Raw genomic sequence first — 21362 nt, 5'->3', positions numbered from 1 at the left:
AAGCCTAGAGATGGGGGTTGATCTGCTGCCAGCAGGAGTACCCACATCCTGCAGGCAGACAGGGTTCCCCATCTATCTTGCTCTATGTCATAGAAATGGGTCCCCTTCATCCTAGGAATGAATCCTTTGGCATCCAGGCCGACGGGCAACTCTGTGTCCTGGGCGTGGGCAACTCTCCTGGGGAGAGGTGCTGTAGCCCCCTGAAAATCTTTCCTGGCTTAGGAGGGGCATGCTCTTGTCTGAAGGAAGGCCAGTCTCGGGTCCTTGGGATGGAGGCTCTGTATCTAAGAAACAGGTGTATGTGAATCCCAACACCTCTGTGGCCTTGGGCTGGGCACTTATGTACATCTTGCATCCTGAGACATGGCTGTTTGTAACTTGACCATACCCCTGCTAGAGGCCCAGACCTCAGCTCCTAGGGTGGCAAAGCCTTCCAGGTACTGAGAAGTCCTAGAGGTGAGGGAAGGGTTGCTGGAAGGGAGCAGAGGGAGGACAAGAGTGTCCGAGAAGGCATGATGATATGAGTTAGGAATGGAGTGAGGCTCCCTGGGCTTCCCCTGTGAAACCGTTACCCACAGCCCTCCCAGGCTTTACCCTGGTCCATCAGTGAGGAAGTGCTGCGGAGCAGGTATATTGGCTCTTCTGTTAGGAGGTAAATGGGAATACTGGAATTTAGGGGTCAGTGCAGAGGTAGTGGCAAGGCTGAGGGGGTGAAAAAGAGAAATGTCCAATGCCTTCTTGCCTAGGGCTCCACCACGGCTGCACAGCACCCCTTCATCTCCACGTGGGAACCATGTCTGCTTCCCGCAGTCTGGGACCCTGGGTGAGCCCTGCTGGCAGACACTTGATGTCCATGCAGACATGGTGGGCCTTGACTCCTTTAGCTTCCAGGGCCTCAGAGTCACGTCTTCTGGGCCCCACTCCCAGGTAGAAGGAATGCAGGAGTCATGGCATAGAGAGTAGGGGGCAATGTTGCCTCCCCTGGTGTTCCGTTCTACATTTTTTTTCTGGCAGATTGTCTTATGAGAAGGGTCTGCACTTTTGGGCCCTCTCTTCACCTTCTCTGCAGACCCAGTGGCTATGTGACATGTGCTGTCTCTCATCCCTGGGGAGAGGCACGTCTCTAGGTAGTTGTTCAAAGTTAGGGCTGCCTCAAGTCCAGGAGCCCGAGTTACTCGTTCCAGAAGACAGGCCCCTGGCTGACACACAAGTGATGGACTGAGTGTTCTTGGAGTATGTCCTAGGGGGCAGAGATTCAACTGATCAATTTGAGTTTGATTCAGGTCACAAAATTGTACTGAGCACCTATCGCATGCATGGCATGCTAGAAGTTAAATTAGTGCAAGGTTGGTGGTAACGCCAAAAACCAAGGGTGATTGTAAGGCTGTAGCAATTGAGGGGCAAGAGGACCCATCTACCCCAAGTGGGCCCCTTTACTGCAGTCAGAGAAATGATGGGTTTTTAACTGAGCAGCCACCAGGCCCTCCATAGCCCAGGAACTCACTGAGCCATCAAATATTGTCATATAGGGGAACCTTAGAGGTTGTCCAGTTCAAACCTCCCATTTTACAGATGAGGAAACTGACCCAGGAAACTTCTGGCTTGTCTGCAGAAAGCCCATCAGACTTGGCATGTCCACAGTTTGCCTCTAATTTTGAAACCTTAGTACACTATGCTGAGGGAATCTGGACTTCAAGAATGGCATATGGAAATCAAAAAAAAAAATTAAAATTATAGCTGACCCTTGAACAATGTGAGGGTTAGTGGCGCTGACCCATTGAGCAGTGGAAAATCCAGTTATAATCTATAGTTGGTCTTCCGTCTTGCAATTCTTCTGAATCTGCAGTTCCACATCTGCAGATTCAACCTACCGCTGATGGGATCCTGTAGTACTGTAGTATTTACTATTGAAAAAAATCTGCACGTAAGTGGACTCCTACAATTCAAACTCATGTTGTTCAAGGGTCAACTGTACATTGGGCAACTTATTTCAATTCTGTGCAAACTCAGCATGGATAATGAGACACGTAAAACAGCTTTGAGCAGGAGAAATGAGAGACACTGAACACTCAGACTCCGCCCCTTGCCAGTTTCTTCCAGTTTTCCCCTCTGCTTTATGCTCACCCACCTCCGCCCCTCCATACCTCTTACACAGATGCCTACTCCTCCCTCCTTGTTCTGGGACTGTGGCAACAGTCCAGGAACAGGAGGATTTTGGCCAGGGGTCCGGTGATGATCCGCTCCAATGACCCAAGATCCAGGGCCCTGGGAAGTGGGAGGTTAGGAGGAGCTCCTCTCCCACCTGTGGGGGAACAGTGACCTTGGGAAGTTAATGAGTGGGTGGAGAAGGGCAGCTTTCATATGACTTACGCCCTTCTGGCTTTGGGAGCAGTGGAGGCCGGATGAGCTGAGCTCCCAGTTTCCCTCCACCTGGGAGGTTTTGTTTTCACTGGTCCTTCTCAACGCTCCCAAAGTGGCAGCTCTTTGTCTTGGGGATGGTGATGTCCAAGCACACTAATGCACCATCCTTCCCCTTTTCAGGTAATCTCTGTCTAGTGGTGAGAGACATTTTTAGAGATGGTTCAAATTCAACAACTATTTACTGAATGTCTATTATGTTGCAGCCACTGTGGAGGGCACCATCAAACACAGTATGGCACGGTGGGCTGGAGTACTGGCCCTGGAGCCAGGCCTCCCGGGAGCGTACCTGGACCTTGCTACTTACTGGCTGTGTGACCTTTGGTAAGTTACTTTATCTCTGCAAGCCCCAGTTTTATCGATTGCAAAATGGGGATAAGAATAACATCTACCTCATAGGGTTGCATAAGGATTAAAATGAGTTAATATACGTAGAGTGCTCAGAACAGGGCCTGGTATGTGGAAAGCATCATAGACATGTTACTGCTTATTATTAGCATTTTTATTAATAAATCCTGCAGCATCTTCCGAACAGTTGTGAAGTAGGTACTATTCCCTTCATTTTACAGATGCCTTTATGAGGAAACTGAAGTTCAGAAGAGTTAGTAGTTCCCAGACCTAGGACTGGAAACCAGATCTCGTGCTCCTTCTTCTCCCCAACAGCTCCTGCCATTCTGAGGAGACAAGAAATCAGGAAATTTACATAAGCAACCTTAAAACTGGGGCACTATCCCAGACCTCAGCAGGACCCTGGGAAAGGGAGACAGAGGATTTAGAGTCCCTGGATAACAGTCCTTGAAAGGGGAGAAGGGTGTGGAGAAGAGAGGAAAGGAGCTGGAGACCACTCAGAAGACGGAGTGTTGAGTGGGCGAGGCTCCCGCATCTCTCACGCTCCTGCTTCCTTGCAGTCACCAAGGTGGACCCGGAGCTGCCTCCTGAGCCCTCAGTCCCCGGCCTTGAGGGCTGGCAACAAGAGCCTGCCCGAGAGGCTCCAGCAGGAGGCGCTCTCTCCCCACCCCAACCCGCACACACAAAATTGGGAAGCCTGGGCCTGGGCTTGCCATCCCAGGGTCACTGGACTAGGATGGGGGATGGGCCTGTGACAGGAGGTGCCCTGGGTGTCCTCTTTCGGCCCCATGGAGTCCTCCCCCATCCCCCCGTCATCAGGGAACTCTTCCATTCTGGGGAGGGTCCCTCAAACCCCAGGTCCCTCTACTGCCAGTGGGGTCCCGGAGGTAGGGCTGCGGGACGTGGCTTCAGAATCTGTGGCCCTCTTCTTCATGCTCCTGCTGGACTTGACCGCTGTGGCTGGCAATGCTGCTGTGATGGCTGTTATCGCCAAGACACCCGCCCTTCGAAAATTTGTCTTTGTCTTCCACCTCTGCCTGGTGGACCTGCTGGCTGCCCTGACCCTCATGCCCCTGGCCATGCTCTCCAGCTCCGCCCTCTTTGACCATGACCTCTTTGGGGAGGTTGCCTGCCGCCTCTACTTGTTCCTGAGCGTATGCTTTGTTAGCCTGGCCATTCTCTCGGTGTCGGCCATCAACGTGGAGCGCTACTATTATGTGGTCCACCCCATGCGCTACGAGGTGCGCATGACGCTGCGGCTGGTGGCCTCTGTTCTGGTGGGTGTGTGGGTAAAGGCCTTGGCCATGGCTTCTGTGCCAGTGTTGGGAAGGGTCTCCCTGGAGGAGGGAGCTCCCAGTGTTCCCCCAGGCTGCTCACTCCAATGGAGCCACGGTGCCTACTGCCAGCTTTTTGTGGTGGTCTTTGCTGTCCTTTACTTCTTGTTGCCCCTGCTCCTCATCCTAGTGGTCTACTGCAGCATGTTCCGAGTAGCCCGAGTGGCTGCCATGCAGCACGGACCGCTGCCCACGTGGATGGAGACCCCCCGGCAACGCTCCGAGTCTCTCAGCAGCCGCTCCACCATGGTCACCAGCTCGGGGGCCCCCCAGACCACCCCGCACCGGACGTTTGGGGGAGGGAAGGCAGCAGTGGTCCTCCTGGCTGTAGGGGGACAGTTCCTGCTCTGTTGGTTGCCCTACTTTTCTTTTCACCTCTACGTCGCCCTGAGTGCTCAGCCCATTTTGACTGGGCAGGTGGAGAATGTGGTGACCTGGATTGGCTACTTCTGCTTCACTTCCAACCCTTTCTTCTATGGATGTCTCAATCGGCAGATCCGGGGGGAGCTCAGCAAGCAGTTTGTCTGCTTCTTCAAGCAGGCGCCGGAGGAGGAGCTGAGGCTGCCTAGCCGGGAGGGCTCCATTGAGGAGAACTTCCTGCAGTTTCTTCAGGGCACTGGCTGTCCCACGGAGTCCTGGGTTTCCCGACCTGTACCCAGCCCCAAGCAGGAGCCACCTGCTGTTGACTTTCGAATCCCAGGCCAGATAGCTGAGGAGACCTCTGAGTTCCTGGAGCAACAACTCACCAGCGACATCATCATGTCGGACAGCTACCTCCGTCCTGCCCCCTCACCACGACTGGAGTCCTGATGGGCTGCTGGACACTTGGAGGGAGATGGGGCTGGGGGCCGGTTATGACCGCAAGGAACTCCTTGTGGGATCACCTTTTCCCAGCTAGCTGGGGCTGGGGTCTCTGCACACAGCTTTCGCTTAGTGTTTTCTGGGTCAGGAACAGAGCCAACTGGATGGATATGTGGCAAAAGCCTTGGACATGGCTGTGAGCCTTGACTACTGGGGGAGGGAACCTGGTGAGATGGTGACGAGATTAAAGGGTCAAGAAGGTGAGATGATGCCTCTCAACCAAAGAACTTTCCATGACTCAGGAAGCAGGGAAACCCTAAGGGTAGGAGTTGGAAGATATAGGGCAGCAGACCAGGCTTGGAGTTATTCTGGGGACTCTTTAGGATCTTTCATTTTTCAGTGTAATTGTCCAGGGCAGAAATTGCACTCAAGCAAGGTAAGAAAATGACCCATGTCTTCTCATTTCCTTGCTAGGTTTAAAAACAACTAAATTACAGCCAAGTGTTTCCTTTGAGTTAATAGATTTTTTTTTTTCTAGTTTTAAACCTGAGATTTCCTTAAAGCGAGAGGACCAGCTGGGTATATTCCTTTCTTGAGTTTGGTCAAGCAAGGGGAAGTAGCAATCAGGGCACACAGAGTAGAAGAGAGGAAAGCTGACTGCAGCTCTCTCTCTCCCACCCTCCAGGAACAGCTGTTCTGTTGTATTTTTCAGTTTCTCTTTTGGACATGGGAGATCAAGTTTGGGGCTTGATCTTAGCAGAGGCAAGAATAAAGCAGGATGGTTTTTCTCTTTGTCTTTTAGGATGAAGAAGTGGAAAGATTGGGGGTTGGATGGCTGAAGGTGGGGGTTAGCATTTGAATCGCTAAGGTGGTTGGATACAGAGAGGCCTGTAATAACCCAGACCAATAATACTGTAAATCTTTTTTTTCCAGAGCTGGCCTCCCTGATCTCTCTCCTCATGGCAGTGACCCATCGCCAGCCCTCTGGACAATCGGGTACAAGAGACTAAGGTTGGGAATGGGAAAGGTGGGGTTTCCATGGTTCATTAAATGCCTCCCTACTCCCATTCATCGCTCTCAAAATTAGCTTCAGTGACAAAGACTTAAATCTCTCTCCTATCTGCAGCCCTGGGTTGGAGAGAGGGCACGGGAGTTGGGCTCAGCTGTTCACTGATTGAGACTGTAGGAACTGTGTTGGGTGGTCTTGGTGGTGGTATATTCAAGGGAGGGGGAATAATCACAAACTGGACAGGACACCCATCTGGGACTACCCGTCCGTCCACTTCCCTCAATTCAATCAGGTCACATTAGAGAGTTGAGGCAGGACCACATGGTGGTGTGATCTGTATTTGAACAAATTCCTGGCTTAAATGAGCATCAAAGAGGAAGATGGCTTGGTGGGAGTGGGATAGTTTCCCCTCTGAACAGTTAATAAATAATTTTTATTATAAAAAGTTATGCTGATATCAACATTGACTCCTTCAGTTCAACTCAGTGCATGATAGTTGAATACCCTATTCTCTGGGACTCACACAGAGGATTTGGAGTCACTGCCTTCAAGGAGTTCACAGTCTAATTTGATCAGGTATTTGTATTTTGACAGAGCATTTACATATGGTAAAGCACTATGGAATGTGTTAAGAGAAATATATTGAGGAATATGTTCCTGGTTCTAACTTCTGAGAGTTCAGCCTATTGCAGCAAGATGCCTATATGGAGGCTTCCTGCAGATTGAAAAGTATGGGGGCTGTAGATGAAACTCTAGTTGAGGAAAATAATTTATTACACGAAACTGGGCAGCTTCTCCTCCTCAGATCTAGGAAATTTTCCAGGTTTCTGTCTTCCTACCACTAGACTTACTCTAGTCCAGTGCTTATTACATTGAGGAAATCCCTTAGATAATATATACACCGAGGAGAGTCTTTTGCGATTGAAATGCATGTTCTTCTCCTCTCTCTCCTCCTTTTAAAGATAAATTCGTAAGGGAGGAATCTCATTCCTAGATAGGGGGAAAACTTCTTCCGAACACCACTGATGAGCTAGCCGACCCTAAACATTGCCAGCAGGTGGCAGTGTGAGCCCAGTGGCGCTAGGAAAGATGAGTGCAGGTGGGGAGGGGGAGGGGGGGGACATTAAACACTGCCTGGCAGCCATTTTGTTAACTTATTTTGCCTTTTTGTTTGACTTTGCCCTCCAACTTTTCCTTCACATATATCAAAGGAGAAAGTCTTAAGTACAAGAATATGGCTAATTCAGGCTGAAGTTTCCTGACACTGTGATCTCACTGGTGTTTATTACAGAATTTGACACATGCTGGTTCATTTGCCATTTATTTTTCCCGGAGTGGATCATGAAGGAAATAAAAATTTTCTCTTCTATTATGCTGAGAACTTTCCCAACAATTTGTCATGACCACCTTCCAGGGGTTTTCTAATCACCAGGATCACTTGGTAAAGTTCCATATGTAATTCTTAGCTGTGAAAGCCATTCCTGGACAAAATTTGACCTCTAAATCCACTGAAGAAATCAACAGGTTGAGAAAACTTTGCTCTCCAGTTATTTTTTTCCCCGCACCCTGGTGGTGTTGGGGTAACTCTCAATCCTAGATGAAAACCTTCTGTTGTCAGGTCTCCCAGGTAACACCTTATAGTAGCATGGTAGAAAAGGAGTGAATTTGGAGTCAGATCTACTTACTCACTGTGTGAACTTGGGAAAGATGCTTAATTTCTCTGAGCCTATTTCCTCATCTGTAAAAATGGGGATAATATTAACCTACCTCACAGGGTTGTTGTGAGGAATAAAAGAGATGACACATGGAAGCACCTAGCCATACCTGGCAAATAGGTACTCAATAAATATTGGTTTTTCTTCCCTTTCCTCTTGCCCTTTTTCCCCATAAGTATTGATTATGGGAAAGCAGTCCCTTTTATTCTAATGGTCACTTGGAAAAGAGTAGGAGACTTCGAACTTTGAAGAACTGGCAATAATAAATTATGGTGGATGAGGCTGTTTAAGGTGGCTCTCAAGAAATTCCTCTAATGATCATCAATCACCATATAGACCTTTCTGTTTGGACCGTATAATCTAAGGTTTAGGTTCTATTGGGGAGATAATATTTAATCGTAGGGAAAGGTTTTGGGGGCTACAAGAGTTCCCCTCCCTAGAATATATGGTGAGAGTATTTGTGGGGCCATTTGGAAGTAAAGGTAATTTAGGGCTACTTTCACTGTAGTATCCAGGATTATGAGTAAAAAGGCTATCAGTCTGGGGCTTTTATAGGGGATTTATCAACTTTCAGGTGATGTTATGGCTGAGAGGCAAATTTTACCGGAACTTCCCTTTTCATGTGGTACCACAATAGGTAATTTTAATAGGAGATTCACAGGATGCACTGGTTTGTTTTAGGGTGTGGAACTTTGGTTGACTAATCCTGGTAGAAGTCCTAAGCCCTTAACGCAGGACGGTATGTGAGCGCTAAAACTGGCTTATGTTGGGGAAAGACAGCATGGAAATTTTATGGAGAAACTACATTCTTACCTTTCAAGTAAAGTAAGATCTGTTAGCGATTTCAAGTGACCCTTTACCAACGTAGTAGCTGGGCAACTCTCAAGTTCACTGGGTACATTTTGAGAGCAGGAGGCGGTGGGCCAGAGGAGAGGGCAGAAAGGGATCGATAAAGTCCCAGGCATGGTCGGTCTTACTTATTTCAGATGTGGAGCGTGGCCAGAGCCCAGGCTCAGTAATTCTCATCCTATAGATCTGGCTGAGACAACTCCGGCCGAGAAAGTGTCCTACACTTGGGCAGAGGCCCCGGACCTCCACAGCCAGAGTCCAGCTGGGTTTTCTGGCCAGTGAGAAATTCCCAGCAGAGATTCCCGTGTGGGCTGCGGCCTTTTATTTGGGAATTCCCATCCCCCACGCCAATCTGAAGCCGCCTGTGTGACCTCGGGAGGGTGTCTTGAGCCGGAGAAGCCAGTCCCTGCTTTTTCCACACTTATCCAAATAAGGCAGCCGAAAAGGTGAAAGGGGACTAAGGTCGAGCGGCGCCCGGCGAGCTCGACAGGGCAGCCCTACACCACGGAACGGCCGCTTGACCTCCTCGTTCCTCTCTTCGTTCTCCCGCTCCCGGTTGTTCCTCCTTTACCCTAGCTAGACTGGGCCGAGAAGTAACGGCCGCGGGCGTTGCCGGAAGTGTCGTAAAACGCCGGATATCCGGTTCCTCTGGGCGCTCAGGGAGCTGACGGAGAAGGCCGCCGCCCAACAGTAGACGCTGTCTCCGCCGGCCCAGCCGCCGTCTCCGCGGTGTGTGAGTGAGGCCGGGCCTGGTCCCCTCTCCCTCCGCCGCCATGGGCTGCACTTTGAGCGCCGAAGACAAGGCGGCGGTGGAGCGAAGCAAGATGATCGACCGCAACTTGCGGGAGGACGGGGAGAAAGCGGCCAAAGAAGTGAAGCTGCTGCTACTCGGTGAGGGGCTAGGGGCGGGGCTGGCGGGGTGTTCCCGAGGGCCTAGGCACTTGGGAGTCCTGGGCGGGGGCGCCAGGCCGGGCCGGAGGAGAGGACCCCGAAGAATCTGGAGGGCGTGACGGACGTGGGGCGGGGTGTGGGGGGTTGGTGGCTGAGGCCGGAGGGCGTGATGAGGGGGGTGGGGTTTTGGGGTGGTAGGAATTAGGCTGGAGAGAGGGTGTGCCTCCATGCTGGAATTGGGTTCAGCGAAGAGAGCTTGGAAGTGTGGTCCAGTAGGACACTGAGACTGTATTAGGAATATGGGAAAAGCTCATAAAGGAAGAGCTGATGTTAGGGAAGGTTTTGCAAGGGAGGGGTTGGAGTGAGTTGGTAGCGAGGACGGGAGAGTGTGTTGGGCTTGTATACTGGCTTGTGAGTTTGGAGCGTGGTGGTACTTTATGACAGGTTAGATAGAGTTAGGAGGCTTGAATAATTAATATAAATAGAGAGGGGGCAGAGACAGAGTGGTCACATAGGACCTTGTCATTTATTAGAGAGTGGGCATTTTGAACTATCGGTAAGGTGGAGGAACTCTGGGTTATCCAGGAAGCTGTGTGGTTGAGATAAATGACAAGTTCTCAGGTATACAGGAAAAGAGTTTGGGTGCAGAAGCTCTGTGTACTTATCCACCTTTTTCTATTATTTTTATTCTCTTAAGGTTTTATAACTCCTTTCCTTGTTTTTATAAAGTGGGAGGTTGTGTGAGCTGAGGAGATTTAAGGACTTGCTGGTTTGGGGTTTGTGGCATAAGATGTGATGATAATAGATTACACAGTGGGAGTTGCTGAATAGTTGCTAGGGATGTTGTGCAGTGGGACTGCAGTTATTTTAGGATAAGATAAATATTGGACATATTTACTGTAAAGGGTGTGACAGGGACAGATTTCTGGTGAGCTGTTCTTTTTTTTTTTTAAATCTTGGCTTCAGGAATTACTTTTATTTTACCTGACATTTGTTTTAAGTAGCTTTTATGTACAGTCAGATGCATTTTACTCAGCATGGTTAGTTTTAGAATTTTTGAGAGACTGGTTTCTAGAGGCTCAGTAAATCACATAAAGTACCCTGGCATCAGCTTACCGAAAGATCAAGCCACATTTCTTCACCTTTAGTATTTTCTAGGGATCTGTTAGGGAAGACTAAATAGGAGTAATGGTTTCTGTAAGCAATAGAACTTTACTTTTTGAAACAAGTGATTTTTGGGAAAAAGAAGTTGCTTTAGGAGAAGTGCCAAATTTTTATGGTGTAAAGCTCCAAAGGACACAATGCACCACCATAACCCAGGGTTTATTTTGTACTCCAGGGTGTTCTGGGTGGCCATGCTAGTCTTTTCATGTTAACATGTTTGATGGTTTGTAGATTGCAGAAGCCCTGGTAACAGCTTTTTGGATAAAGAGGGAAAGTTATGCATTGGAGCATGAGCTTTCAGTTTGAATACCCGATCTTACAGAACGTATGAAATAAAATTGAAATTCCAGACTGCCACTCTCCATATAACAGTATCATTTGTGAATGAGCGTGGTCCCTGGTACATAGTAGGTGCTTCTTAAATATATACTGTTAACCAGCATGTGCCAGCTAATGTTGGACATTGCTCCTTGGGGCCTTTCAGATGTTTGATATAAACCATAATACTCAAGGCATTAGCATTGTCTCTATTGATCGATTAATTATGAAAGTAAAGGTGTATTTTCATCTTCTGTGGTTATTTTGGTTTACATTCATCATTAGAGATCCCCTCAGGACATTAGCCTATTGTGATACAGGACTTTATAAATAGTGCATTTAATTAAAAACAAAATTAAACACATGATCACTTAGGGAACTTCAAAAGCAGTAAGTAAAAACATTTGCTTTTACTTTCCATCAATTTCATTGTTTTAAGTAAGATTTTTTAATATTCTTGAGCAAGTTAAATCAACAAATTCAAAGAGGTGTCAGAGAGAGATGTTCTTCCTTGAACCATAACATAAGACACTTATGAAATTAAAGTTATCTTCCTTGCTATTTCTGTAAGCAAAATGCACCCATCACTGTATACAAATAATTTTCTTTTTGCTGTAGAATACCTCCTTTGATGTACATGCAAGTCATTTTTACTTCATCACTGTAAAACTATCAAACTTGGTCTAAGTTGAGATCTATTTACTTACTTTTGGGTTTCCTGGCACATAATAGGTGTTCTTTAAATATTACTGTATTTCCTTCCTTGCGGGGATGTAATTTAGCACAGTGATTAACAACATGGGCTCTGAAGTCAGACTGTTTCAAATTCTAATTTCCAATTACCAACTGTAACCTTGGAAAGTTGTTTACTCAATTTCTCTCTGCCTCAGTTTCCTCATCTTTAAAATGGAGAAAACAGAGGTACTTAATAGGATTGCTCTGAGGATTAAATATGATAATAATGTGAAGTAGAACACAGTCTGGCACAAAATATTAGTGTAATGAATATTAGCCATCATTGTTATTATTATATCAAAATGAATGTTACAGATTAAAGGTACTATAGAAATTCAGATTAGTTAAGGAAGAATGCAGTATTATAATTCTTTGGTTACCTTTGGTTTAAATTTCTTTTAGATGTGTTATTGAGAAGCTCTTGATATACCAAATTAGTGTTTAATCATAATATTCTACAGAAAAATAAAATTATGTTATGCAGGGCTTCCTAACCAGAGTGTAGTGCATAGGAAGGCATACAGTGTGCTGTTTGCAAATGTTTTATGGTTTTGAAATTTTAAATCATTTTTATGATTTTATGATTTTTAAATCATTTTATGATTAACTTTCCAAAATTTTACTGCAGTTGGAATGATATTTGAACATTTTTGGTATGATTCCATCAGTAAACTCTGAATTTGGCAATTGAAAATATTTGATTTGGAAGGTTTATACCAATTAGTATTTAATATCATCTGTAATATTTTGTATTTTATTTTTCATGTCATAATTTTATAATGTAAAGAAAATATGTATTATTTTCACCAAGTCCCCCCAGCTTACCTCAGTAAGCTTTACAAGTATTACCATTTTCAGCGTGCGACGTGATGTGACCAAAGTTGGGTATCACTGGGATACTGCATAAGAGTACTGCTTTTGGAGTCTCATAAAACTGAATTCAATTCCCACCTCCATTTACTAGCTGTGAGACCCAGAGCATGTAACTTAAACATATGAGTCTTAATTTTCACATATATAAAGTGGGGATGTGATGCTTATATCAGAAGATCAAATGAGATAATGTATGTAAAATACTTAGCAGATAAATATTCACTAAATGGTGACTTTTATCATTACAGTGATGTTTGGAAAACTTATCATTTTAGCTACTTTTTTCAAGGGTGTTTCAGACAGATATTTGATTATTTTTCAAATATTAATGTACCCTTTTCAAAGATCATCAAGGAATTTTAATATAACTGTTTGTGGTAAAAGGAATTAAATATTATCGTTTAGTTTTGTAAGTTATTGAATGATCTGCTCCTGTGCTATCTCTGTCTATCCATTTCTTGATAGTTCCCCTTAGCAGATCTTGAGAAAACATTGTTATACAAAATGAGGTTAATGCTTTGTTCTTTAGGATTTTGCTGCTAGTGGTATGCCAAAAATTAAGTTACATGCAGAGAATTGGAATCATCTAATTAACTTAAGCCCTATATTTTATATTTGATTATTTACATTTAAATATCTGCATGTTACTGGCCGAATATGCTTGTTATTGAAAATCAGACTGTCCGTTGATAAATAGGCTATTATATTGTCATAAGATGATATTCTTTATAATGTTTGCTATTTATTTGGCTTGAGATTCCTGGACAGTTATTAGATTTCTTGTGGGGATGCATCTTGTGCCTGGGCAAAAGAAACTGGCACAAAAAATAGAAATTCACAGTGCAAAAATAGGTTTGTTTCTTATAAGCACTTATTAGTCTTTGTGTCTTTTATTTGCATTCATCACTTCTGCAGTCTGAAAGTGTGGTATCCTTTTCAGGAATTATAGTATTGTAATCTTGCCTGAGTATGCTAATTATGTAGTAAGTACAGGGATGACCATAGAGTTGGGTGCTTAGTACTTAGTGGATTTGACAGGACATGTAACTTTTTAATCAGGGCTGCAACTGTGTTTCTTTAAAAATTTTAGCCTATTGAATGTATTTGCACTATTACAAAAAGTCTTTTAGTTTTGGAGCAGTGGTCTCTGATAAAAGTAGTTCGTTCTTAGAGAAGTTAGGTAGAACCTCAAGCACTGTGCTCTTTATCCCTCCCCCGTGGTGCTGAGCTGCTTCATCCTCTAGTTGCTTGGAAAGGAAAAGGGAGTGGATGAGTCTCTACAGATATGTCCTCTTTTTTCTGAACCCTGTCTCTTCTTTCACAGTTTCTTCCACATCATGCCTTTTTTTAAAAAAAAACAACAACCTGGGGTGTGTGTACCCCTTAGGGCTTCAGAAGATCCATGAACTTTCTAAAGTTTTTAGCAAAATTTGTGGTTACATGTGTTTTTCTGGAGAGAAGAGCCATATTTTTCATCAAGTTCTTCTTCCATGGTACTGCCTAACCTCCTTAAAGTCCCTCATCTTTGGACCAGGAAAATCAGTAGCTGGGCAAAAATGGAACATTCAGAATGAAAAAGAAAAAACCTAGATGTTGTGAAAAGTCTTTTACGTCTTTTCTCTGAAAGTTTTTTCCTTGGAATTTTTGAGAAAACTGTGTTCTGTGCTTGAGATGGCTCCCCTTTCTCCAGTTCCCCCAGTGACACTTTCCTCAAGTCAATATATCCAGTACAGAACTTGCCTCCCCTCCTCACTTCTCTCCCCCAAATCCACCTGTTGTGAACTTTTCTGTTCCGGCATTGTCATTCTCAAAATCATCTACACTGAAAACGGAACTCGTTTTTTTAACTCCTGGCTTGCTCTCATCCATATAACCAGTCAGTTGCCAAGTTCTATGACTCAGTTGTCACCAGATTTTTGTATTTCATGGGCCAGTAAAATTAATTTTTTTGTTGTTGACTGACTTAGGATTCTGACATTTTATTTTTCTTAGTAAATACATTTAAAAAATATCCCAAGGTCCATCTATTATTATTTCTATTTTAGTTCCCTTTCCTCCATGAAACCTTTTTGATGTTCTGAATTGGATATGATCTGTTCCTCTTTTTGAAATCTCATAGTACTTTTTATGCTTACTGTTTACCATATATTATGGTTATTTGTATACTTAGTAGCTCCTAACTATATATGGTCCTTGAGGGCCAAGAGAACTAGGTATTTCTTATCTTTATATCTGCTGCAGCACCTAAGATAATGCTAAGGTGTTTTGCCTGAAAGGAATAGAAATTCATACTTCTTCCAGTCAAGGAAGGCTTTGTTGAAAGGACACAGTAGGCGCCTTCATAGGAATCAGACAAGGATAGATAAGAAATGCAATACAACCAGGTTGCATGCACATGGAATGTAATACATGTCCCCTCCCCCCATTTCTCCTAGAGTAGACTGGTCACTTGCTCTGCTTTGTTGGTAAGTCACCTCTTCAGAACAGCTTTCTCTGCTCGCAGGACTTCTTTGCCCCTACTCCCCTTCCCCCAGTCTTCAACTTTGACTTACTCTCATACCTCTGGCTCTCACACTGCCTAACCTGGTAGTTCAGGCACTTAATGTCGTCTGACTCAGGTTCCCAGGATTCGCATTCCAGGTTCCTGGGAAAGAATATCAGATTGGCCCATCCTTGTCAGGTGCCTACTGCAGTCTAGTCATCTCTGGTGGGAATATGGCAGGGCTGTGGGGTATCATGAGTTTCATAAGGCTGACCCTTTCAGGGACTAGGTGGGTCAAGTTCTCAATTAAAAAGGCCTGGCTAGAAAGTTAATGTTTAATAGATGACAGTGCCTACCACCTAGTAGACACTCACTGAATATAAGTTGAAAATAATGGAATGAGATGGAAATATTGAAGAACTAAACATATCATTGCTTTAGTTTTTCTTTAATTCACAAGAGCATGCCTGCTAATTCTCAATATTAAGTTGTCATTTTGTATGGTTGGGAGATGTAATTAAATTCAACTTGAGGTAGGTGCAGGATTTTAAACTCCCATTATCAATGCATCCAACTCAGAATAGTTAATGTCACCTGATTTTAATTACCTTCGATTTTAATTCAGGAATTAATTTTCTTAAATGCATATAATCAGTTCAGGGTCTATGCTTCATTGTCCCTGCTTTTTTCCGGTTAATTTTCCGCCCTATTATTTTTATGAGCACCAGAAAATTGTCCAGAGCTAAGGGAAGAGGTAAAATGGACCATTTTGCTCCTTGTTAATAACCTTGCTTAGAGGTTTTTGTTAGGGAGTAGGTAAAAACATTTGGCAAAGAGATTGCTCATAGCTTTTAGTTATCCATGCTGTGTCTTCTCCTGTTTAGTTTTGTTTTATTGCGGGGTGGGGCTTGTCGGGGGAAATGGGGAGGAAAAGATGCTTTAAGTATTCAAGAGCTAGAATATTAGCAGTAAAGACCAAAAAATTTAAACGTGGGTCTCATAAGAATTGTCTAGAGCAGTGGACACTAAATTTGTTCAGATTACTGAAATTTGTTTTAAAATTTGTTTTGTAGTCAACAGAATACAGTAGACTAGCGCTAATAAAATCCATCTATTTGAACTAGTAACTCAATTCAGAAATAGGAGATACCATGTAATGTAGGGCAAAGAGCAGAGACTGAAAACTGGGAGAGCAGTCCTAATTTCTGAGCTTCATTTTCCTTTTTCTGTACAATGAGGTCTGACCTCAGGGGTCCCTTGTCTGTGAAGTTAATGTTATCAACTAGATGGAATATTTTAGCAAGTTATAAAGAGGGCTATTTTTGTGTTATTATTTCTCTTGTTCTTGAGTTTGATTGAAAGTAGTTTAACTTAATAAACCTGTTTAGGAAGATAGTTAAAAACTGAAGTTAAAAACCTGAAAGACATAAATTCACGAAGTACCCATATGTAAATGTTCAAGAGAATATAAAGAAGTTCTTCTAGTATTTGATTTCTCCACCAATTTTAATTATCTTCATTTTGGTACAATTCTTTATCAGTGCTGAGCAAGTTAGAGTTATCTTTAGGCCTTTATCTATCCAGGCTATCCTTTTACCTCCTTGGCAATCACGTATATCGTTTCTGTAATTCAGGCTGCTTGAACTGAATAACATTGTGTTAGGATCACTGTTTAATTGTTCTAGTTTTGGTGCAATGCTGTATGTAAATGAAATATACTATTTTCGATGTTTTGCTATTAAGTGGTAACAGAAATGAACATATCTGTTAAGAAGCAAGCAAACAAAAGATACCAAAAAGACCAAATTTGTTTGACTTGTACCTGAATAATGGCCTAGGTGATCTTAGAAACAATTTTCAGGAGGTTATAGTCTTTTTTTTTTTTTTCTTCCTTTTCCTTTTTGGCTGCGCCGCATGGCTTGCAGGATCTTAGTTCCCCAACCAGGGATTGAACCCAGGCCCTCGGCAGTGAAAGCACGGAGTCCTAACCACTGGACCGCCAGGGAATTCCCGGATATAGTCTTTAGACATGAATTTCCTTTGATTTCTAAGTTAGACTTGGAAGATACTTAAAATTTAAGACTGTTAAGGATTAGCTGAGATGTTATTGTATCCATTGTTCCATTACTATTTTGCTGCTATAGTCACCAGTCTAATTCTCGAATGGGTAAATGTTTTAACATTCATACAAAAGTCTTAGTTTTTTGGATGATGTTAGTATTTCACATCTCAAAAAGTTTTCGTTGCTTAACTTAAAAGTAGATAGTATTCTAAATTTTTTCTAGCTGCTCATGTAAATCTACAGCTGGCATGTCAGGCATCTCTCACCAGGGTTTTACACTATTTGTATATTTAAATTGTTCTTGTATCTCCTGCTTTTATTCATGTGGCCTGCTGTTAACACTTATTACACTGGTGATTTAGGGACCATTTAAATCAGACCTCTTTAAAATTAGCAAGGTAGCTGGATTCTTGTCATATTGTAATTAATCTTCCTGTAGTGGTTGATTGTGCAACCTATTTACACTGGGTCAAATACTCAAAATTTCGTTTATCCTTTCAAGTTGGATTTGAAAACTAAAATAGTATTCCATTGAATTCTAAGAACTAACGAAAATGTTACATTGTATTTGGATTTCTGTTTTAGCCATGTATTGATATCCCTAGTTTTTATGTTTTTATTTAATGGATGGTGTTGTATATTATGATATGATCTTGGAACTTACCAGTATGATTTTAGAATCATTAAGTTTAAAATATTTTAAAATCAGTTGAGAAACAGCAAAACTCCTCTTTAGTCACTGCTCTTGAGCTAATGTGGAAATGAATTTTGCCCAGGACCTTGGAAGTTATATTTTACAAATTACTATAAATTATAGGAGGATTGTTTTAGAATGAGATACCTTTAATAGAACATTTCCCCCTCTATCTCCTGCAGTTAGAACATGGGAATCATTAACTTCAAAACAGGGCTCTGTTTGAAGTAATGACATAAATACTATAATGATTTATGTAGATAATGTAGTTCTGATGTATGGGATATGATAGCACAGTCTTAACTTTTCTACGCAGGTTATTTCAATATTGAGTTATGTATTTCTGAAAATAAAAATTGAACTACTTCAGTTTAATGATGTAAATCTTTTCACCATTTTGCAACATTAATAAATCCTGACATTTTGGTTCATTTCAGATTATTAAAAATAATTTCCTTCCTTTCTCTACTTCTAAGAAGAGAAGTGTATTTCTTATTCTTTTATTTTTGTTATTATGGTTGCAATTAAAATCCACATTCATGTTCTCATTGGTATTTGTAGTTCTTTCAACTTTTTCTAGACTACTTAGAAGTTTTTTAGTAAGCTTTTTGTTTTGGAATAATTTTAGATTTGTAGGAAAGCCGCAAAAATAATGCATGGAGTTCCTGTATACTGTTCACCTGATTTCCCTTAGTGTTGATGTGTTACATAGCTGTGGTGTATTTGTCAGTACTAAGAGATTAATATTGGTGCATTAATGTTAACTAAATTTCACACTTTATTTGAATTTCAGCAGTTTTTCCATTAATGTTCTTTTTCTGCTCCGGGATCTAATCCAGGACACTGCATTGCATTTAGTCAAAGCCACTTTTTATTAAGCTTTTTGGTTTTCAGTGTTCAGAAGGAGGCTCATTTATTGACTTACTTATGATTAGGTATCTCTGGTTGTCTTATATGTACACAGGTACTTTCCTAGCCTGGAGGTATAAATGAGAAATAGACAAAACTTTTAAGCAGTTCAATTTGTGGAGCTATACAAGTAAACAATGGTAATGGAATGTGGTTACAGAAAGAGTAGCCAGTTTTGGAAGGAGGAAGAGGAGGAAGAGACATATCAGGGAAGTCCTCCCAGAGGAGGTGATATTTGAGATGGACCTCGAGCGATAAATAGGAACTCTTAAGGCAGAGACTGGAGAGAAGCACATCCAGACAGAGGGAATCGTATGTACAAAGACTCAGAAATATGAGTGAGCAAATAGATTTGCCCTGGAATAAAGGGTTGGCGCGGGAGGAGTGTAGGAGGTAAGGCTGGAAAGGTATGCAATGGATTTGGAAAGTATTGATTTGAATTTTTAGTAGCTGTATTTTTAAAAAGCCACATTTTATTATAGATAGATAAATATAGATATAATTTGGGGAAGCCATCTAGAGACTTTGCGTTCTCCCCCCTCTTATTACCTGCCTTTTTTGCCATTCCACTACCATTTGCCATTCCAAATTCCATTTGGGTTTTGACTTACAACATTGGTGAGCATTTATATGGTAAAGGAAATTGAAATTGTAGGCATCCTTAGGGATGTGGAACTGAATTTGAATTGAAACTGAGTTGAAATTGTAGGCAACTGAATTTATAATATTTTGTTATTGGTGAATTTTTAAAGTTGGTATTAATTTACATTCAATTAAATAGGCATGTAGAAAAGTGCTGTATGCTGCTGTCAATGTTTGAGACTTAGATAGGGATATGATTTTAATATTTTTAAATGTAAAAATTTGATGAATGGATTTAACATTGCAGTTAACTTTGTAGGACATCTCCACTACATATGAATTATTTGTGTGGGTTAAATGTATATTTTATATTTTTATCTCACAGAATTTTGAGGCAGAGCTAGTAAGAAATGTACCTATTCAAAAATAGTTTTCAGTCAGGTCATATGTACATACCATGTAATTTAGCATTAGCACCATAGTGACATTTTGTTGCTCTGCTTTCAAAGAAGTAAAGGGAAAGTTACTCTCCAGAAGCCAAAATTAGAACATTGCGGGAACCAGAGGATGATCCCCCTTCTTGCTCACAAGTGATTGATCCCTTAAGCATTCTTTCTATATTCCACAAAAGTGAGGAAGAAACCCCTCTTCTCCCTCTAAATTGGCCAGTTGCCCAAAGAGAACACATGATCCTTAGCAACACTCGAGTTACCTTGTTCATATTCTCAAGTGAAAAGATTTTGAGGAGAGCTGCTTGGCTGAGTGAGCTGCCTCTTTTTTTTTTTTCCCGTTTAATCAAACCAACATTTTCCTTAGGTGATTTATGAATGTTAAAATGGCTATTAGCTTTCTACTTTATGGTTTATAAGGCTTGTAAAATGATAGGATCATGTCCATGAAAGATGTGAAACTGAATAAATGACACACTACTGTGTAAGCCGGACATATTTTGGTTGTTACGGAGTTAAAAAAATTTCTCCCCCTCCCTTATTGCATATTCACCCTCTGGAAATATTTAATGAAAAAGTAATTGATATTGGGGAGGAACACATAGGTGACTTCAGAGATAACTGGTAATGTTTAATTTTTTATATTGGGTGATAGGTACACAGATGTTTGTTTTGTCACACACATGTCATAAATATCCCTTTTTGTATTCAGTATTTAATAGAGACAACTTAAAAAGTTTTAAAGGCTGAAAAAGGGGTAATTGATTCTAATTAACTTAAAGCCAGGTCCATTCAAGGTGGTTTTTGTTTTTGTTTTGTTTTGTTTGGTCACAAGGAATAGAAAACTCATTCAAACTAGCTCAAAGACTTGGAGAGGGGAATTATTGTTAGAATAGAGATAGGTTTTATGAGAATGAAGGAAGACCTGAAGAATCAGGCCACAGAAACTGAGGCAGCTCTGGCATTGGCCAGGCTATTTTCTCTGCCTTTCTTCTGTTTCTTTCTCATTGTCTTCATTATTCACTATTTCTGCCTCTTTTTACTTTCTTGTCTTTACTTGTTCTCCTTGGTCTCTTTCCTCACTCATTTTCTATCTCTTCTTTTGTATGGACTCTCTTCTCTCATGACATCTCTAAGTCTCTCTGTGCATTTGTCTATTCTGTTTTCTCTCCAGATCAACTTCCTCTGAATTCTTTCCTTTATAGTATTGATATGCATGAAGCTCTATAATGGTAACCTAGGTTTTCACACATTGTGACTTTGTAGTTTAGGATGACTTTTTCTGTATCTTCCAGTGCAGATTCCTCAGAAAATCTGGCTGGTCCTACTCATCTTTTGGAGCTAGATCACACAGGGTGTAAGCCCTCTGTCCGCCTGTACTGGGTGACTCCTGTGTCAGGTACTTACTCATTATCCAGCCACAGAGAGGGGCATGGCCCAGATCCTGTAGGCCACCTGCCCTGCAAATGAAATAGGAATTTCTCCAGAAGGGGTTATGGGCAGGCAGATACTCTAATATATCAATTAAGTTTTATCAAAACTTTCTTAATGCATTTTAAGCCTCTTTGGTGATTGGTATGTGATAGCTTCCTAGAAAAATCTTTTTCAGAGAAGAGACCCATTATCTTTGTCCCGGTCACAACTCACTGCTATCTTTTATTAAGATATTCATTCATTCACTGAACAAATATTTAATGAGCACTCACAGTGTTTCTTGCACTCCTTCAGG

General features: G+C 42.3%; 2 protein-coding genes across 4 annotated transcripts in view; both read left to right on the top strand.

Moving 5' to 3' along the window:
- Window positions 1-3087: 3087 nt before the first annotated feature.
- GPR61 (G protein-coupled receptor 61) lies at window positions 3088-8444 on the top strand. 3 transcript variants are annotated; one of them, XR_014233709.1, is made up of 2 exons: window positions 3088-5161; window positions 5835-8444. XR_014233709.1 is itself a non-coding variant. In XM_082352499.1 (1 exon), the coding sequence occupies exon 1, from the start codon at window positions 3555-3557 to the stop codon at window positions 4908-4910; it is 1356 nt and encodes a 451-aa protein (XP_082208625.1). In that variant the 5' UTR covers window positions 3088-3554; the 3' UTR covers window positions 4911-8444. The 3 variants fall into 3 exon arrangements, 1 of the variants encoding a protein (XP_082208625.1); XR_014233710.1 differs by having other exon boundaries at window positions 3088-5337; XM_082352499.1 differs by having other exon boundaries at window positions 3088-8444.
- A 670-nt stretch (window positions 8445-9114) lies between these two features.
- The window catches only part of GNAI3 (G protein subunit alpha i3), a 36747-nt gene continuing 24499 nt past the window's right edge, over window positions 9115-21362 (top strand). The window contains exon 1 of the mRNA XM_082352522.1: window positions 9115-9365. Within this exon, the coding sequence (XP_082208648.1) occupies window positions 9248-9365 (118 nt within the window). The 5' untranslated portion in view covers window positions 9115-9247. The remainder of the gene's footprint in view (window positions 9366-21362) is intronic.

The sequence above is a fragment of the Balaenoptera borealis genome (assembly GCF_965194805.1).
Source record: "Balaenoptera borealis genome assembly, chromosome: 1".
NCBI lineage: Eukaryota > Metazoa > Chordata > Mammalia > Artiodactyla > Balaenopteridae > Balaenoptera > Balaenoptera borealis.
The sequence above is the reverse complement of the archived record's forward strand: the minus strand, read 5'-3'. Positions and strand labels throughout refer to the sequence as shown.